The sequence below is a fragment of the Thermomyces dupontii genome (genome assembly GCF_041956625.1).
Source record: "Thermomyces dupontii strain NRRL 2155 unplaced genomic scaffold VTN31scaffold_2, whole genome shotgun sequence".
Classification (NCBI taxonomy): Eukaryota; Fungi; Ascomycota; class Eurotiomycetes; order Eurotiales; family Trichocomaceae; genus Thermomyces; species Thermomyces dupontii.
The window spans coordinates 106479-124101 of NW_027192308.1; the positions used below are offsets into that span (position 1 = coordinate 106479).

A 17623-nucleotide genomic window follows, 5' to 3' on the forward strand; every position below is an offset into this window, starting at 1 on the left:
CTCGACTGCTTTTGAAGTGTATGTAAACTGGCAATGACGAATCGATCTCATCTTCATTCATAGACCAATCTTCCCTATAACTATATCTGGTAGAATATGAACACCGCGAAGTGCTTAGTTACATGCTGTAGGTAGTTGCTAGATTTTTTTTTGTTGTTTGTTTTTCTTTTTCTTAGAAAAGAAAAAAAGTCAATCAATAAAAGTATATCAAATAGAGAAAGGGAAAAAAAAAAAAAGAATAGGAGAGAGAAGATATATCCATCAAATAGATCAAGATCATCGACCAGTACCAGCAACACCGGCCCGCACAGCATCCAGAATCATCTCCCTGGCCTTCTCGAGCGCCTCGCGCCGACCACGAATCTCAATCGCCTCGCTGCCGGTGGCACCGCGGCCGCCTCGATTGTTGGGCACCGTGATGCGGCAGCCCGTCTGCTGACGGATGGTGTTGATCTGGCTGCCGCCGGGCCCGATGACGAACCGGTGCGTCTTGGGGTCCGCCAGGGCGAGGTATCCCGTTGCTTCACCCTGGCGCGAGGTTGCCGCGGCCAGGGCCTGCTCGAGCGCGGCCTTAGCGCGCTGGACGGACTCGGCAGACGGGCCGGAGAGGACCCATGGGATCGTCGAGTCATCGGAGGAGTCCGTTTCGACGGGGGCGCCGACCACCTTCCACGAGTGCGCAGTCGGCGACGGGTCATCGGTGATGAGCGGCAGCGACGAGACGCCATTGGGGCCGTCGCGGGAGGCTTCAGCGGCAGGTTTCGCTGGTGGCTGCTGGCCCGCGTGGTCCACCGTCACCTGGTAGTCGTTGCGCAGGCGGCGGAAGAAAGCGCCGTTGTCGGCGATGGCGTGATGCAGGCGCCGCGGCACCGCAACCGTCTCGGCCTGGTGCTCCTGCAGCAGCTTCTCGATGTGTGCGCGCGCGTCGGCGACCGCCTTGCTGGCGCCCCGAATCTTGACGTTTGTCTGCCCGGACCCTTGCTTGGGCACGTCGATCGCGACGCCGAATCGTGACTCCAACGCCCGCCGCGTGTCGCCGCCTCGCCCGATCAGCAGTCGGTGCTGCGCCGGCGGCACCGACATCGTCTCCGTCACCTGGTCCTCGCGCTCCCGCACAAACGCCTCGATCGCCGCCGCGATCTTCTCCACCACCGGTCCAGGACCCTCCAGCCGGATCGTCCGATCGTCGCTGTCCGCCCGCGGGAACTTCACCATCCGCGCCGCCGTGCTGTCGCTCGGGCCGCCCGCCTCCATGATGATCTTGCGGATCTGGGCTCCGCCAGCTCCAATCAGCGGCTTGTGGTGCTTCTTGTCGACTTCAATCGTCCGGCTCACGATCGAATCAAACTCCCGCGCCCGCCGCTCCAGGATCGACCGTGCCTCCTCCACCTGCTCCTTGGTGCCCCGGATCTTGATCTCCACGCGGCCGGCACCCTCTCCGCTCTCCTTCGGCGCACTTGGCACCTCGATCTGTGCGCCCGTGTCTGCGCGCAGCTTGTCCATCTCCCGTCCGCGTTGCCCAATCAGCGATGGGATCTGGTTCTGCGACACCGACACCACCGCCGAGTGCGAGTGGTCCACAATCCACTGCAGCAGGCTGAGAATCTCATCCCGAGCAGCGTCCGCCCCTTTGCTGGGGCCCTTGACGATCACTTCATCCGGCGCCTGGCGGCCGCCTCGGCCACCAACCTCGCTCGTCGTGTCCGCCACCGATTGGTCATCATTTGGCGACGCCGCCGCAGCACGGGGGAACTGCACCCGCACGTTGTACCGCTCCTGCAACCGGTTGACCTGGCCGCCCCGCTGCCCAATCAGGTCCCGGTGGTACTTGGGCGGGATCTTGAGCACGTACGTCCGCTCATCCTCCCAGCGGCGGCCCAGCGTGACGATCCGATGCTTGGCCGCATCAGCTTTGGCCTTGGGTCCTTTGATCTCGACTGTGCCATTGTCGACCTTGATGTCGACGTCAAACTCCTCGCGCAGCTTGTTGATGTTCTCGCCCCGTTTGCCAATCAGCAGGTTGGCAAACTTCTGCGGGAACTCAAAGGAGATGGTGTAGCCGCGCTCCAGATCCTCCTTCTCCTGCTGCTCGACGAAGGCCTTGATCTTCGAAGTCAGATCTTCCACGTCCCCGCGACGACCGCGGAGAGCCAACTCGATCTGAGCGGCAGCGTTCGCATTGCGGCCAGCGCGGCCTTGATCACCTTCGAACAGTACGCGCACAGGGATCCGGTCCTCGTCCGCTTCTTGCTCGCGCGCAACGAACTTGCGGATCTTGTCATTGTACCTAAACACGCACTAGTTAGCAATATGTCCATAAGTCAACTTGGATGAATTCATGTCCATACTTGGCAGGAACGTTCGCCGTCAATGACACAATGTCAGACTGGTCACCGAGAGAGCTCAGCAGCGACTCTTGGGCGGCTTGAAGGGCCTGCTCAAAGGCCGCAATCTGATCGGGAGACGGCTTTTGCCGCGGGATCTGGAACTCCTCGCCGGGAGCCGGGCGGCCCTCGTAGACAAGAACGACCTCGGAGCTGTCGTGGTCGTCCGGGATGACGAGATGCACACCATACTCGTTCCGGAGCTTCGGCACGCTCCGCGACCGCAAGTACGGGTGCAAGTACGGATCCACCGAGATAGAGCGGAGTCGCGACGGCGGATGCGCCTGGACCAGGTTCATGATGTCGGACCGGGCGCGGATGGTGTTCTTGCCGTCACGCGAATACACTTCCCAGGTGACGGCTCCATCGTTGGTCGACGGCAGAACAATTCGGGCATCGTACATGCGCTCCAGCTCCTTGATCACCTGGCGTTTCTGGAGGTACGAGGTAAGCGCCCGGGCATGGGCCACTGGGTGCTGTCGGGACAGGTCAATGCTGGCCATCTGCATGCTCGTGGCCAGCTCCATGGCCTTGTTGATACCGGCTTCGATCTGGTCCTCCGGGCCGGTGATGGTCAGGAACTCGCTGTCATCGGATGGGGGCGGCAGGATGACCGCACAACCGGTCTCAGCCAAGAAGTCGTGCAGCCCGGTCGCGCTGTCTCCCAGGATGAACTGGTGCTGGCCGCGGTTGATTGCCAGCTGCCGCAGAGTCAACCGACGTTGTAGCTCGGCAGCACGCCGCTCGATTTCGGCGCGGGCCTCCTGCGCGGCCGACCGTTCGCCCGAGATGTGGATGAACCGCTGCGGATGGGGAACAAAGCGAATCTCGCCCACGTTGGCTTCCTGTGGCGGCGGCTGCGTCGTCCATCGGTCGTAGACGGGCACACGGATCTGTGTCTTGGTTCGCTCCTCAAGCTCCTGGATGTGGGCATTGTGTGCGCCTGCAATGAATGGGAAGAATTCCGGCGGGATGTTCTTGAGGCGCAAGCTGAGATTGGACGCGCGCTCCTTCACGATCGCATCGATCTCGCGGCGCGCAAGCTCGGCCGCCACCGGGTCACCCTCGATGAACACATCGATGGTGCCATCGTCATCCTCGTCAGCGGCCGCATCGTCGGCGCGAGGAACCTGAACCCGGGCTCCGGACCGCTGCTGGATGTCTTGAACCACCGCACCCTGGCGCCCGATGATGTGCGGTCTGGCGGAAGCCGGAATCGGCACGCGAACGGATTGCTGCAGCGGATCAGTCGCAGAGTACATAAACCGACTCTCAGAGAACAAATACCTTCGAGCCAACTTGCTGTGCCACCTCCTTGAGCGCCTGTCGGACGGCATCCACGGAACCTCTTCCTTCAAAGATTATCGACTCATCTGGTCCACTGCGCATGTCGACAGTGGCCTTGGAGCGTCGGCTGATGTCTCTCAAGATGTCGCGGATGGGCTTTTTGAGCTGAGAGCGCGGAACCATCTGCGACGGCGCCAGTCGCAGCTGCTCGACATGCTTTCCTGGCAGCGACATGATTTTCGGACCGCTCGAGAAATCCGGCGCAGCTGTGCGACGGGAACGTCACCGTTAGCGCTCATCACCCTGTCACAATCCAGAAATCGGGCGCATACCTGGCGGCTGAGCGGCAGCCGCGCCATTGGCGGGAGACGCTCCCAGCTTCTTCGCTCCCCATGCTGAGGGCACGTTCGCCGTGGCCTTTGGCTTCGGGCCACTTCCCAACGCCGGAAACGACTCCTCAGAGTTCACGTCAAGAACGGGCCGGTTCGCAGCGGGTTTCTGTGCAGCGGGACGCGGCTCCGATGCTGCTGGATTTGGTTCTGCGGGCGCGGGTTTGGCCGATGCAACCGGCGGAGGAGGAGCGTCCTCATCCGGCACTTCTTCCACCGTGGGATTCAGGTTCTCTGCCCGGGCATGTTGCTCCGAGAGAACAGCTGCGGCGGACTCAGGCTGCGCGCCGTTGACGATCATACCGGGGGTTTCAGTGGCCATGACGATGGAGTTCCGGATTGACGAGTTGTGACTAATGTGGGAGCGGCGGAATTGAAGAACACAAGAGCTACGCCGAACCACCGATTCAGCAAGATGATGCTCGGAAGTCGACCGGAGCACTCACTGCAATCTTAAAGAAGACCAATTGAGCGATTAAACACGTAACAGCCCGGAACCCGGGTGACCTGAATCGAAATCCAACGAACCGAAGAGAGAGAGACCAAGCGACGGAGCGAGGCTACAGGGCGAAGGAGACGCAGCGGAGCATCACCGCGGCGGAATTGAGGGCGGAGGAGGATGCCGGAGAGAAGAGGAGGGAAAGAAGAGGAGGGTTGGAGACTTGAGAGGAGGTTATTTGCTGTTCTTGAATTTTCCTGGAATTTTTTTGAAGGTGAGAAGAGGCCAGTTTGGCTTGGGAATATTGGCGCGATTCGAGCCGCCTCGGTGTCTCGAACGGGGAGATGGTGACCACATTCGACTAAAGCAGGGCTACCACAGTCAACTGGATGGCCTTTTAGTGTTGAAATCAGACCGTCAAGCCATGGTGAATCGCTCGGAAAATACTTGTAGGAACTGTTACTTGAGGACGAATGCTGGGAATACTTTTCCACGAATGAATTGAGTTTCTTTCTTGAAGCTGTCCGTACAATGCCTCGATACTAGTACCTAGTACGTAGTTATTGTAACCTCCGAAGACTCAGATTACGAGTTCTCCGTACTGCCTGAATGTCTTTCATTGCCAAACTGACGGAGATGAAGGTCTCGACGCGTAGCAGTACTTAGGCCTAGAGGCACAGGAGATCCAACATCACAGAACAGCCCGAATAGGTCTATGAACCAGCATTGCCGTCTTTGGATTTGATTGACGAGCTGAAATACGGAAAAAAAAAAAAAAAAACAGCCGGAATTCTTGACCAAAATGCCTCCATCAAGTCCTCTCTCATTGCGCTCGCTGCTCACGCTGCTGCGACTATGCAAGCCGTGACTCCGCGTGGCGGCCGTGGCTGGGTGGCCTGTGGCTGTGCGTTTGTGATTTTCGGTAACAGATTCAATTTGTAGAAATCATTGACCAATCATTTGTGGGTACTTCCGCAAGAAGTTTTGCAGTAAATTTGCAATATATGGAGTACTTACGTGTACATCCTCCGTACGCCCCGAATAGGAATATTGTACGCTGAACTCAGACGGGAAACTAATCTATACATATCGCTGAGTTGGACACCCCTGAAGGCAAAACATCAACAAATGTGCCTTCAACTTGAAACAGTCACGTCTGAGATTTGAGGTAAGTTGGTATCAGGTCTGCCAGTGTGAGAGCTCCACCGGCTAAGTAATAAAGACATCTTCCTTGCCGGCAAGTTGCCTCTAAGATTGTTAGAGTGCAGTATTGCTCTGGGCAGACAACGTACTATAAATCAAGGTAGGTCGTGGCCTTGCTGGTCGTTGGACCCCTTCCACTGCCATTCTCCTCAACATCAACCAGTTTGTTAGAATTTTTCCCGAGTTAGACATGAACTGACCGCCAGAGATTCCTCGACCGACAATGTCAGGCCCTTCCCCGTCAAACTCACCTAGCGGGGCCAAAAGCAAGAGCATGTTCCCGACGCATCATGGCCGATCCGGGCGCGCGCACTCGAACCTTGAGAAGTTACACCCCCACGGAGAGAGCGGCCGGAGCGGGATCCATCCGCTCAAATTTCTCAAGATCTGCTTCAAGGGGACGACAACCATTTCCAAGTATGTGAACATCCTGTGGCCGTTCGTGCCCGTGGCCATAGTCTTCCACTGGGCCCGACCGGAGGAACATCTCTGGGACTTTATCCTCTCCTACATTGCCATGGTGCCTTCGGCAAATGTGCTGGGATTTGCCGGCGGCGAGCTTGCGCATAAACTGCCCAAGGTGTTGGGCGTGATCGTGGAGACGACGCTGTCTTCGGTTGTAGAGATCATCTTGTTCACGATCCTAGTAGCGCGGGACCATAACAACAACCTCATTCCCGTCATCCAGGCCGCCATTCTGGGCTCGATCCTGGCCAATCTTTTGCTCTGTTTGGGTATGTGTTTCTTCGTGGGTGGCTTGCGGCGCAATGAGCAAAAGTTTCACCAAGTCATCAGCGAAACGGGCTCGGGACTGTTGCTTGTCGCTGGCTTTGGCCTTTTGATTCCCAGTGCTTTTTTCTCGGCTCTGTCTGGGAGCACGTCCACCGAAGGCCCATTTACATTTGACGTGCTGATCCGGAATACCCGCGAGATCAGCCATGCAACCGCGGTTCTCCTCATTGTAGCATTCTTCACGTAGGTTTTTTTTTTTTTTTTTCTAACTTGACCCGCGGTGTTTGTCGCGGCAGCTCGATCCTTCATGCTTTGTGCGGCCGGTACTGACGCAGGGCAGATGGCTCTGGTTCAATCTCCACAGTCATCACAGTATCTATGATGACGTCCTCGGTTTCGACGAACAGGCCGACGAGGACCGAATGGAGGAAATCCGGCGGGCCAAGCTGACCATGACGGAGACTCTTATCGCCATTACGATTTCCCTGACGTGCGTCACGATGTGCGCGGTGTTTCTGGTCGATGAGATCCCGGCGATTGTCGAGCGAGGCGTGCCGGACAATTTCATGGGTTTAATCTTGGTGCCCCTGGTCGAAAAAGCTGCGGAGCATATCACCACAATCGATGAAGCTTGGTACCGACTCCCCGTCCTTGTACAGTATTTGATGCCCCACTGCCGCTTGGCACACTGACCGCCATCTTGTACATAGGGACAACCAGATCAACCTCGCCCTGTCGCATTGTCTCGGTCCATCCATCCAGACGGCTCTCTTCAATGCTCCGCTGGCTGTGATCATCGGTTGGGGGCTTGGTAAGGACATGGACCTCAACTTTGAGATCTTCATGGTTGTTCTCTTGGTCCTGTCCATTCTCGTGGTGGGCAATTTCCTCCGTGATGGATCGTCGAATTACCTCGAGGGTGCGCTGCTGGTCATTGTGTACGTGATCATTGCCATCACGACGTGGTACTATCCCAATCCCCACGATGGGACGACGAATGTGCAGCTGCCGCCCGAGGTTCACGAGGGTCATCACTGATCGTGCCGTACGGAGTACTATTCTTTCGAGCTCCCTTCGAGACGGTTGGATGCTTCTCACTCGTATGAGAGGATCGAGATCATGCCACCAGCGCTTGCACGTATGTCAGACTGCCCGTCTGCAAAGCGTTTTGAGATGTGGCATGTTGATAGAGCTCTGGCGTGGAAGTATGATGTATTTGGGCTGATAGCTGCCACCAGGCCACAAAAATTCTGTCTCTCTCATAACCTCGAGCAAGTATTCCTTCAGTTTTGCGGGGTGCAAACGGCTCGGAGATCACTACGGTATCATGGCACCCGCAGACTTTGCTACAAATTAAACTAGAGGTAGTTAACTAGAGTATGGAGGAAGTTTCTGCTGACATTTCCCGAGACTTGAGCTTAGCTCCTTGTTGGTATTCTTTGTGACAAGAGAGGAAACCAATAGCTGCATCTCTTAAGCTACACTGCTGAAGTTCAGAGGCTGCATTCCGCGGGTTGAGCTGGAATTGGCTTTCTGCTCTGGTTTCCAAGGATTTGGGACCGACGATCTCAATTCCGTGCAGCATTCTTTTGATCTGTATGTGATCTGTGCTGCTCTGCTGTAATCAACCTCTGCGTAATTACCCCTGCTTCATTGACGTATGTACCTAAGTCCCGAGGTTGCTTCACCCCTGTCTTCTGAGAATGAACATTTTATCATGATCGGATACTGAAAATCCGATTTAATCAGCCGAATCGAGTCGAAGACTACGAGCACAGGAGAGATCGACCGAGCATCCAAGAGATGCACCATCTTGATCAAACACAGGAATCAAAAGGCGATTCATTTGATATCGTTGATTGTCTCTGCGCTGCTGGGCGGCTACTGTACGAGCTCCCGGCTTGAGTCGTCCCTCACGCCCCATGCCCCATCGGAGCTCGGACTCCCCTCCCGTCCCGCAGCGGTTGTTCCAGAGCCCACCAGCGGATGATTCGCTTTCGTGTTGAATCTGAAAGGATCGACAAGTTTGGCTTTCTTCATTCCTGGGTTGATTTCATCCATGGTGGGCAATCTTCTTCTACGGAGGATGTACGGAGTACTTACTCGGTATTGTATGTATTCTGTCCAGTATCCCTGCTTTTTGTTAATTGACAACTGGCATAGACAAGTGGAACCAAATCACCAACTGATGGAACGGATCGAAGGCGCCATCGAAAATCTCCGCTCAAATGCAATTGCGACCCTCGTCCCAAATTACACCAATCAAATCTCGTCATTTAGCTCCATTCCTTGTGGCCCGCGGTGATTGGTCCACCTCTCTGAAATCGAGGCTTGGCGCGAAATTTGAATTCAAACCTTGTTTCATCAGAGCGGGCAGGGCGTGATTCGGCAGTTTTGCTCAGAAATCCAATCCCAATCCCAATCCCAATCCCTGCCCAACAACGGCCCTGCGAAAAAAAAAAAAGTTCTCGCTCTCAGCCACTGTACAGGGTTTAATCATCCTCGCTCAACAGCGTAGTGGTTCTCACCCCCTTGTACGGAGTAGTATGTATGTAGTCCCTGTAGAAATCTCATACATACATAATAGAAATAATAGCCCGGACAAAGGACCTGTGCTGACTCAGGCTCCACGTGCAAAAAGAGCCTAGGAATAGGAGGTGAATACTTTCAGTCCAACAACGCGCTCTCAAGAATCCATAATGCGAGTCTTTTGCATCGCTCTCTCTCTCGACGTTTATTGATCATTCCCTCCTTTCGATGATCCGCCGCTCCATCCCTGACTCCTCACTCCATCCGCCAATTTCCTCCCATCATCATCCTCCGGTCGCAGTCGCCAGCTCGCAGATTCCCCCCACTAAGCTCAGCCATTCGCCCAATTCCGCATCACGGTCAATCAATCCATTTGGGCCGTTACCCCTGCAGCGGTGGGCGGCTGACACGCTGCCGTGCGTCTGGTCGCCATGGACCACGAATCTTCTCCCTTTTGGTTCCGGCGCCCCAGCTCTAAGCTGCAGAAGGATCCCCCACGCAGCCTGAGCAGCCAGCAGAACTCCAATTCTTCCTCTCTCAAGCGACACCCCTCCGCCCCCGTCTATCCTCGTTCCCACAGTCATCGCGACCACGCGCGCTCTCGCTCCAACGCCTACGGATCGTCTTCCTCGTCGCTCGACCAGTCCCGGAATCATAGCGTCAGCGCCGGCTCGTCGCCCGTCATCGGCGGCTCCGACTTCTCTCGTCCGCCCCATGCGAGCCGCGCCTCGTACCAAAAGCCTGGCTCCGAGCATTCACTGAGCTCGACGCCCTCGGAATCCTGGGTCCTCTCAAACGTCCTCGAAGAAGGGGAACACGATTCCGGCCCGCCATCCGCCCTTCGCCGCCCGCCCGCGCGCCCGTCGCATCACACCAGCCCCGACCTGCGCGGACTGCGTCAGTCCGCCAGCTTCACGAATATTTCCCGAATGGAGACGGCACTGCCCCAGATCGACGATGTCGCGCCGAGCGCGAAACGCAACTCCGACGATGGCAACTCAAGCTCCAAGCCGCGGAGGAAAAACACCTTTTCTAGCATCATGAACAGCGTGCTCGGCTCGCCCCGCAGCATCAAGATCTCGGCCCCAGAGAATCCCGTTCATGTCACCCATGTCGGCTACGATAATCAAACGGGCCAGTTTACGGTGAGTTGCTGATACCAGCGATGGGAAACGAAGACTGTCGCCGTCCTTCGACTACTAACCCAACACAGGGCCTTCCCAAGGACTGGCAGCGAATACTGCAGGCTAGCGGCATCTCGAAAACGGAACAGGAGCAGCACCCGCAGACCATGGTCGACATCATGCGCTTCTATGCCAAGAATGCCTCCGGCGCCGCCGAAGACGAGGTCTGGCACAAGTTCGAGCACGCCCATATCAACCATGACCTAGATTCGATCAATCCCCGTTTCCCGCAGAACCATTCGGCCAGTTTTGAGAATCCCCGCGCACCGCCGCCGGTGCCTCAGAAACCATCGCCAGCTTCCTCGTCCGCGCAGGCGCCGGCCTTGATCCCCACGCGGGCCGCTCCCAAACCACCGACCGGCGCAATGGTTCCCACGCGACCTCCACCGCAACCACCCGTTGCCAACAACAAGCCGGCGCCGGCGCCGCCCAAGACGACCCAAGAATCCAATGCACCATCGCTACCCACCTCGCCGGTTTCCGAAACCTCTCCCCTGGCGGGAGCCACCTCGCCGAAGCCGGCACCTCATCCCAAGGGGCCAATTTCATCCCCGATCCAGTATCAGCAGCAACAAGAACGGGCCTTGGCGGCTGCTCAGCAGGCGATCCAGGAAAAGCAGCTCGACCGCAGTCGGAGCCAGCGTCAGCAGCAGCAGCAACAGCAGCAGCAGCAACAGTACCAAGCACGCTATGACAATCAAAAGGGGCTGCCGAGCACGCCAGGCTCGCAGCCTTCACAAAACCATCACGTCCCTGCCCCCGCTGCCGTCCCTCCACCCCCGCAACAGCAGGTTCCTGGTGCTGCTCCTCGGCCTCGGCCCCGCGCCCGCCAGAGCAATGCGTTTGACGTGCGCGCCAAGCTGCAGATGATTTGCACGCCCGGCGATCCGACCAAGAAGTACTACAATCTGAACAAGATCGGGCAAGGTGCCTCGGGTGGTGTGTTCACCGCTTACGAGGTCGGCACCAACCGATGTGTCGCGATCAAGCAGATGAATTTGGATCTCCAGCCAAAGAAGGATCTGATCATTAACGAAATTCTGGTGATGAAGGACAGCAAGCACAAGAACATTGTCAACTTCCTGGATAGCTACCTCCACGGGTTGGATTTGTGGGTGGTTATGGAGTACATGGAAGGCGGCAGCTTGACGGATGTGGTGACGTTCAACATCATGACCGAGGGTCAAATTGCTGCCGTCTGCCGAGAGGTGTGTATCTTTCCCCATGTTGCGATGCAATGCTCATGTTTTTTTTCTGCATAGACACTCCACGGCCTGCAACACCTCCACTCGAAAGGCGTCATCCATCGAGACATCAAGTCGGACAACATCTTGCTGTCCATGAACGGCGATATCAAACTCAGTAAGTATCTCGAGACTCATGGACTCGAGGCGCGTCTAACGCCGGTGCAGCCGACTTTGGCTTCTGCGCGCAGATCAACGACTCGCAGCACAAGCGCAACACGATGGTGGGAACGCCCTACTGGATGGCTCCCGAGGTCGTTTCCAGAAAGGAGTACGGCCGCAAGGTTGATATCTGGAGTCTGGGTATCATGGCTATCGAGATGATTGAGGGCGAGCCGCCGTACCTGACAGAGACGCCTCTCCGTGCGCTGTATCTAATCGCCACCAACGGGACTCCCAAGATTAAAGATGAGCAAAACCTATCACCCGTCTTCCGGGACTTCCTGCACCTGGCGTTGCGGGTCGATCCGGAGAAGCGGGCATCTGCTCATGATCTCCTGAATGTAAGTCTCCTTCTACCCCGGATCTCTTTTCGAGTCTTCTAACACTGTTGCAGCACCCATTCATGAACATGTGCGAGCCGCTGAGCAGTCTTGCACCCCTGGTCAAATCCGCTCGGATCAGCCGGGCCCAGGAGAAAGCTCAGAAGGGCGGTGCCTAAAGACTGCCACGCCTGATTACGGTGTCTTTTGTTGTCTTGCATATGTCGTATACCCATACCCATGACTTTTTTTTTTTTTCTTCTCTTTCTGTTTGTGATGTGATTTAGTTCGATGCGCCCTGTTTTTGTTCATGTTGACCCTGGATGACTGTTCGATATAGACGATGCCCCTTTTGAACTTTGGACTTCTTGGTTGACCGGGTTTTGTTTGTTGCTGCGGGGAGGCGCGGTCGATTCTCTCCGGATGGTTTATATGCTACGGCTGGGTGAAATATCTGTCCTATGGAGATGGAGATGACTTTTTCTTCTTTTTCTTCATATTTTTTTTTTTATTCAACATGGGATTGATTGATTCTCCTGTGCTGGTATATGCTCGGTGCTGAAAAAAAAAAAAAACATTTGGTTTTCTTGTCTCTTCTACGCGGGTTCAACTTATCGATGATACATACACTCGTGTTTTGAGGCGATGACTTCCGGTTATATACCTCCTCTCTTTCTTCCAGGTTTCGTGTGTCTACTGTCTAGGATGGAAGCCTTTGACACGGATTCTTTTGTTTCCAATAATCACGAGGAGTACTCCGTACTACGTCCAGTGATTCCTGGATATGATTCATGAATCTCTTTGCGAATATGAGCCTGGTTATCGAATTTCTCCTCCAGCACGACCAGTTACGTGCACTTGCAGGGTCAAAGTTGATCCGCTAGTAGGTACCAAGGTAGAATTGGGCAGCTATCCGACATACCGTCACATACGAGGACGTTGATCATCAATCAGTCCATCGTACCGCTCGTGTGCTGGTCAGTTTTGCGGCCTTGGCGAGGCGGTGATGCCATACGCCGAGGAAGAGAGTGACAACTGGACAAGTGACTGGTGGTGCGACATGGTGTAAGCAGTTTAGTACAGTACTCGACTTCGATTGGTCAGTTTTTGTTCATACATAGTACAGAGTAGAGTAGTTGGTTAAGCCATACCTACACCTACCTTGGTATTTGACTTAGCGGCTCTCCAAAAGGCAACTGGAAGACTCAGTGGAGAACTCAAGTTACTCTGGCATCCTTGGACAGATCAAGGCGACAAAGATCATGATGATGTAGACTGAATCTCGCTTCACAAGGTCTCAGTGTCTATGCGTGTCTTTTACTATTCTCAATCAAAGGCTCGGGGCCAGCCGTCGCCGGCTTTGACAAAGATCGACTTCCTGGAGTTTCTTATCGATTTCACCGGCCTTCATTGATGACGATTTCAAGTCCTCCTGAACTCTGAATTTCCGCCGAATGCAGTCAGACACAGACCCCATGGATGAGAAATGCACAGTTTCAGATATCAGCTCTTGTGCCAAGGTCTAATCCTCAAAGAAATATGAATGCTTGGAGTGACCAAAGATTGATACCCTGAGAGGGTTCTAGGCTTCAGGGATCCGTATATCTCCTCGATCCGGCAGCGCTGGGCTGGTTACTCCGGTCCAGTGCCGGTTCCAACTTCAAAGCAGTGAATGACCATATTACATCCCGGTCCAATCTCTTGCTAGAAGACAATGCAAAAGCTACCCGGTCTTTGTGTGTTAAATGAAGGTACTCACAAGCGATTGGCATCAATGACTCGAGACACAGAGGGCTTGACTGGACTTGATTCGAATGGCCTGATCTGATGAAGGAACCCGTTCACTTCCTCGATCAATATGTTCACAATAAAGCGAGTGAAAAGTGCTTTCCTTGCTTTGACTGACACTGACAATATCGCCCCGTTTTCGAAGGTTTCTTTCGCTCGCTTGTTCGCTCCCTCGACCAGGTGTGGATTCATGACTAGGGAAGGGCTGTCTGCTTTTTATCAGCATGCTTCATCTACAACAGCAACAACTCACCCGCCGGTGGGAAGCTCCCCCAATAGTTTCTCCGGAAATGTCGCCTATCATACATATTCTCCGATTATTCTGGTATCTTAACTATCTCCCACTTATCGTTGGGGGCCCTCTGGCTTTGATCTACGCGATTGGATTCTGGTTGCCGGTGCTGGTGATTTCCTTCGTGTTTCGGCCATTCGTGACATCTATGACCGCGAGAAAAATGCGGAGGAAGGTGCATCAAGACTGAAGGTATGATTTGCCTGTTTGTGAGATGAGAAAGTTTGATTTTGAACTGATACTATGCTAGACTACTTCTTGCTTGTTTCCCCATGGTATGGGTGCTCGAGGCTCGTTGAGCGCTTGGAGCGGCTTAAAGCAGCGCTGCGCTGCTGAGTGGGGAGAGTGTGTCATTCATCGATGGAGACTGAGGCGCAAGGACTGGTTTACTATGGGCGTTGCTTAAAGGTGGTTGGAGTATTCAGGTATATGCTGCATGATTTTCGTGTATCGAACCTGGAATGCTAACCTACGAACTGCTCGGTCAGGTTCTATGGATGCGCAAGAGGAGCAAAGGAGCTCTTTGAGCAAGTTCGCAGAGGGCCTTGTCAGGAAAGGGAGTGTCATCAAGTCCTTGATACTGTTTAGTACTATTTTATTTAGTACTAGTTACTATGAATCCGATTCAAATATTAATCTGAGGAACTGCTGCTCATTGAGCCTTCATTCGATTCATGTTCGGAACTTGACAGGCGAGGGATACTACCTAGTAGGTAAGGCAGAACCGTGTGAATCCCGCTGATATTCGCATACAGTACAATGGAACAGCTTATCCAAGGCCGATTGAAATCAACTGATCTTATGCAAGCAGGAAAATCGTCCTAAGCTCCCGGAGCGGCATGTCCCATGTGATTAGTTACCATCTGTATATCAGTTATCACTCCAAGTTATCGATTATTGTGAGCGTATAGCCCTTTCGCGCTAGCCATAACCTGCCGGGTTACAGTAATGATCGCATCTGCCACTGACAAGACCAACGCGGAGCATTTGAGAGCTTCCGACGCTGCAACAATACGTCAATCCTCGCGCATCTTGCGACACGACGATCCTTGACCGACAAGCAGACTCGTAAACAACCGAATATCGCCACCGAAGCGGCTGGATCAGTCTCCAAGCACTCACGTAGGCCTGCTAGGCCTCGACTTATCACTGCCGCGGGGCAAATAGTACCTCCAATACTAGACGGAACGGATCGACCATCACCACGCCCAGCGACAATGTTTCGCACACAGCACAACGCCTACGACGAAGCGGTCGGTGAGTTGACAGCTCGAAATCGATGAGTTGATCTTCTGGCGGGGGTCCCCGTTGCGAGGACTGACGGTTTATATGTGCCACACAGCCAAGGCGACCGATGAGAACTTGACGTCGGAGAATTGGGAATACATCCTCGTACGAGCCGTCGCTGGAGGTGCAGTGTGGATATAGAGAGATTGACGCCAGTACAGGATGTCTGCGACAAGGTCAACGCGGAAGAGGCCGGGTATGGCGTCCTCGGGGAGACAAAGTTCGACCGAGACCATCTTCAGTTGTAGCTGACCTGTCCTCAGAGCGAAAGATGCCGTAGCCGCCGTGATCAAGCGACTCACGCATCGCAATGCAAACGTGCAATTATACACGCTCGAGGTTGGTGGACTGCTGGCGGTTTTCCTATCGAGCGGGTTGTTTAGCTTTCTCGGATGTTGACGTTTTCCAGCTCGCAAACTCTCTGGCCCAAAACTGCGGCTCCAAAATTCATCGGGAACTTGCGTCGCGGAGCTTCACTGAAGCTCTGCTGCGGTTGGCAAATGATCGGGTAAATCCGCCGTGTCCACGCAGTGGCTTTGTTTCCCCTTCGCCAGAACTTTGTTGTTGACGGGCTTTCAAGAATACACATCAGCAAGTCAAGTCCAAAATCCTGGAACGCATGCAAGAATGGACGGAAATGTTCTCCAGCAATCCGGATCTCGGGATCATGGAGCAGGCCTATATGAAGCTCAAGTCGACCAGTGCGTTGCGGTCTCCATCGCTACAATTCCAAATCTCACACACACGACTAACCGATCTTTCCTTCGTCCAGACCCGAATCTGCAGCCTCCGTCGAAACCGACGAAACAGCAGATCACCGATTTGGACCGACAACGAGAAGAAGAGGAACTTCAAATGGCTTTGGCTTTGTCCATCCGAGACAACAACAACAAGTCCGCGGCCGGTCCGTCGACGACCGAGCCAGCACCCGCTGCCGCGTCGTCATCTTCGGCCCCGCCGACAGCGCAGACTCAGGCTCCCGCGTCCCAGGCGATCCCGTCCGGCACGTCCGCGTCGACCGTGTCCCGTGTTCGGGCGCTCTATGACTTTCAGCCTTCCGAACCCGGTGAGCTTCAGTTCCGGAAAGGTGACATTATTTTCGTGTTGGAGTCTGTGTACAAGGACTGGTGGAAGGGCTCCCTGCGCGGCCAGACAGGAATTTTCCCGCTCAACTACGTTGAAAAGCTGCCAGATCCGACCCCGGAGGACCTCCAGCGCGAGGCGCAGATGGAGGCAGAGGTCTTTGGGCAGGTCAAGAATGTCGAGAAACTGCTGACGTTGCTGAGCACTAGCAGCTCTGATCTGAACATCCAGGACAACGAGGAGATCACGACGCTGTACCACCAGACTCTGGCGATTCGTCCAAAACTGATTGAGCTCATTGCCAAATACTCACAGAAGAAAGGTATGTCCCGTTCTCAGCATCTGACTGTTCTTCAGCTTCCACTGACACGTTGTCTTGCAGATGAGTTCACGCAGCTAAATGAAAAGTTTATCAAGGCGCGCCGCGACTACGAGGCGCTTCTCGAGGCCTCCATGGCTCACTCCGCCCAGTCGCAGCAATATGGCCGACCCCCGCAGCCTGGTTATGGCTACCCCCATGCTGGTGCTTCCCCTGCTGGTGCTTCCCATGCTGGTGCTCCCCATGCTGGCGTGCCTGGCTACCCTCCTGGCCCGCATGGACCGTCCGCCCCTGTGCAGCACGATCCCGGGCAATACTATCACCCACAGCCTCGAGGTGTGTTGGGTCGCCGTTTCTGGCAAAGGACGCTGAGAAAATGGGAACGCATGGCTAACATGAACCTCTAGTAGACTCTCAGCCCACCCAACCCAATGGGGGGCATTACTACCCTGCGCCGCAGGATCCTCGCATTCAGTCACCACCGAATAACCCGAATTCCAATCCCAATCTCCCGTTTCCCCGGAACTCCCCGCCCCCGTCAAACCTTAATGCCAACCCTCCGTACCCGCAGTCTACGCCCAATCCCAATGCGAACCCGCCGTATCCCCAGCAGAACCCGCCGTATCCGCACTCGCAGTCTCCCACTCACGCCAATCCGGCCGGCTTCTACCGTTAAACGGCGATTCACTGTCGTGCTCGGGGACTGTATGAGTATGGCATGTTGGGAAGGATTGGTAGAAGGATTTCGGGGATTGTGCTTGGTCGTTTCCATTATCCAGAGATACCAGACCCCTGCATGTTTGTACAATGACATGAATGAGCTTTCATTTGTTTTGACTTGTGGCTGGACTCTTGTGTTTATTGCTTCCACATATGACGGTTTGATATCTGTAATGCAATGGAATATGAACATCACCGACCATCCGACTTTGCTCAAGAAACATGGCATCGTACTTGCAGTTAGGGTTAAGGATATCAGGG

At 54.8% G+C, this 17623-nt stretch overlaps 6 protein-coding genes across 6 annotated transcripts; 5 read left to right on the forward strand and 1 right to left on the reverse strand.

Annotated features, from left to right (window-relative positions):
* Positions 1-276: 276 nt before the first annotated feature.
* On the reverse strand, positions 277-4382 carry VTN31DRAFT_2421 (uncharacterized protein; the record flags this gene model as incomplete). Its single annotated transcript, XM_069402588.1, has 4 exons — positions 277-2287; positions 2349-3619; positions 3672-3937; positions 4004-4382. The coding sequence occupies 4 exons, from the start codon at positions 4380-4382 to the stop codon at positions 277-279; spliced, it is 3927 nt and encodes a 1308-aa protein (XP_069261854.1).
* A 1543-nt stretch (positions 4383-5925) lies between these two features.
* Positions 5926-7472, forward strand: VTN31DRAFT_2422 (uncharacterized protein; the record flags this gene model as incomplete). Its single annotated transcript, XM_069402589.1, has 3 exons — positions 5926-6677; positions 6775-7068; positions 7145-7472. 3 exons carry the CDS (start codon positions 5926-5928, stop codon positions 7470-7472), a joined length of 1374 nt encoding a protein of 457 aa, XP_069261855.1.
* A 948-nt stretch (positions 7473-8420) lies between these two features.
* VTN31DRAFT_2423 (uncharacterized protein) lies at positions 8421-8739 on the forward strand (the record flags this gene model as incomplete). Its single annotated transcript, XM_069402590.1, has 2 exons — positions 8421-8545; positions 8598-8739. The coding sequence occupies 2 exons, from the start codon at positions 8421-8423 to the stop codon at positions 8737-8739; spliced, it is 267 nt and encodes an 88-aa protein (XP_069261856.1).
* Positions 8740-9394: 655 nt separating this feature from the next.
* VTN31DRAFT_2424 (uncharacterized protein) lies at positions 9395-12052 on the forward strand (the record flags this gene model as incomplete). Its single annotated transcript, XM_069402591.1, has 5 exons — positions 9395-10108; positions 10177-11355; positions 11410-11509; positions 11560-11894; positions 11948-12052. 5 exons carry the CDS (start codon positions 9395-9397, stop codon positions 12050-12052), a joined length of 2433 nt encoding a protein of 810 aa, XP_069261857.1.
* Positions 12053-13352: 1300 nt separating this feature from the next.
* Positions 13353-13622, forward strand: VTN31DRAFT_2425 (uncharacterized protein; the record flags this gene model as incomplete). Its single annotated transcript, XM_069402592.1, has 2 exons — positions 13353-13393; positions 13460-13622. The coding sequence occupies 2 exons, from the start codon at positions 13353-13355 to the stop codon at positions 13620-13622; spliced, it is 204 nt and encodes a 67-aa protein (XP_069261858.1).
* Positions 13623-15170: 1548 nt separating this feature from the next.
* VTN31DRAFT_2426 (uncharacterized protein) lies at positions 15171-17318 on the forward strand (the record flags this gene model as incomplete). The annotated part of the gene is made up of 9 exons (XM_069402593.1): positions 15171-15210; positions 15296-15345; positions 15402-15436; positions 15504-15579; positions 15650-15748; positions 15821-15941; positions 16013-16645; positions 16706-16978; positions 17050-17318. 9 exons carry the CDS (start codon positions 15171-15173, stop codon positions 17316-17318), a joined length of 1596 nt encoding a protein of 531 aa, XP_069261859.1.
* Positions 17319-17623: the final 305 nt, after the last annotated feature.